Below are 919 nucleotides of genomic sequence, written 5' to 3'. Positions count from 1 at the left end.
CGATATTCTAAAACAAACGACACGATCACGCTCTACTGATAGTATTTGCGGAGGTTATCGATATTCCAAGTTCGAGAAAGCATCTTCCCTTCAGCATCCTTTAATTTGAAAGTCTCTGGCTTCACCATAACTGCTACTAGGTATGGACCTTCCCAGAGGGGGGAGAGTTTATTTCGTTGAGGGCCTTTGCCTGCCGCCTCAATGCTGCGTAGGACCAAATCTCCTACTGATATATGACGCGGCTTCAACCTTCTGTTATAGTGACGGGCAACTCTCTGGTGGTAGGCAGCAACCTTAAGTATTATCCCATCTCTTACTTCTGGAAGGAGGTCTAGGTTGTGTCTGAGTTTTTCGTCGTTGGCATTGGAGTCGAAAGTTTGTACTCTATGACTGGGGACTCCAATGTCGACTGGAATGACAGCCTCTGTACCAAAGCAGAGGTTATACGGCGTCTCTCCTGTTGGAGTCCTTGCTGTCGTACGATAGGCCCAAAGCATTGCCCCCTAGCCTTCTCCAGATGCGTCTTCAATCCTCTCAGAATGGTCTGGTTAGTGACCTCTGTTTGCCCATTAGTCTGAGGATGAGCCACAGCCGTATGTACTAGATGGATGTGGAGATCTTTACAAAATGTGGTAAAGACCCTTCCGGTGAACTGTGTTCCGTTATCAGTAATAACTTTTGCAGGAATGCCAAAGCGACATATTATGCTCTTCCACAGGAACTGTTTGGCATTTGCTTCAGTGATCTTTGCTAGTGGTTCTGCTTCTACCCACTTCGTGAAATAATCGACAGCCAATATGATGAATTTTCGCTGTCCCGTGGCCATAGGAAATGGTCCCATTATGTCGATCCCCCATTGGGCAAAAGGCCAGGGACTCTGTAATGTCGATATCTCAATGGCGGGGAGATGAGTGAGGTT

The 919-nt window shown here is 47.0% G+C and overlaps 1 protein-coding gene across 1 annotated transcript; it reads right to left on the bottom strand.

Moving 5' to 3' along the window:
- Positions 1-331: 331 nt before the first annotated feature.
- Positions 332-841, bottom strand: LOC114578707 (uncharacterized protein K02A2.6-like). The gene has a single exon (XM_028692136.1). It carries the CDS (start codon positions 839-841, stop codon positions 332-334), a length of 510 nt encoding a protein of 169 aa, XP_028547969.1.
- Positions 842-919: the final 78 nt, after the last annotated feature.

Source organism: Dendrobium catenatum, unplaced genomic scaffold (assembly GCF_001605985.2).
Source record: "Dendrobium catenatum unplaced genomic scaffold, ASM160598v2 original_scaffold_125061, whole genome shotgun sequence".
Lineage (NCBI taxonomy): Eukaryota > Viridiplantae > Streptophyta > Magnoliopsida > Asparagales > Orchidaceae > Dendrobium > Dendrobium catenatum.
This window is presented reverse-complemented; position numbering and strand designations above follow the sequence as displayed.

Excerpts from the sequence above, each read along its gene's own strand:
- LOC114578707 (XM_028692136.1), bottom strand. The coding sequence starts at position 841 with ATGGGACCATTTCCTATGGCCACGGGACAGCGAAAATTCATCATATTG.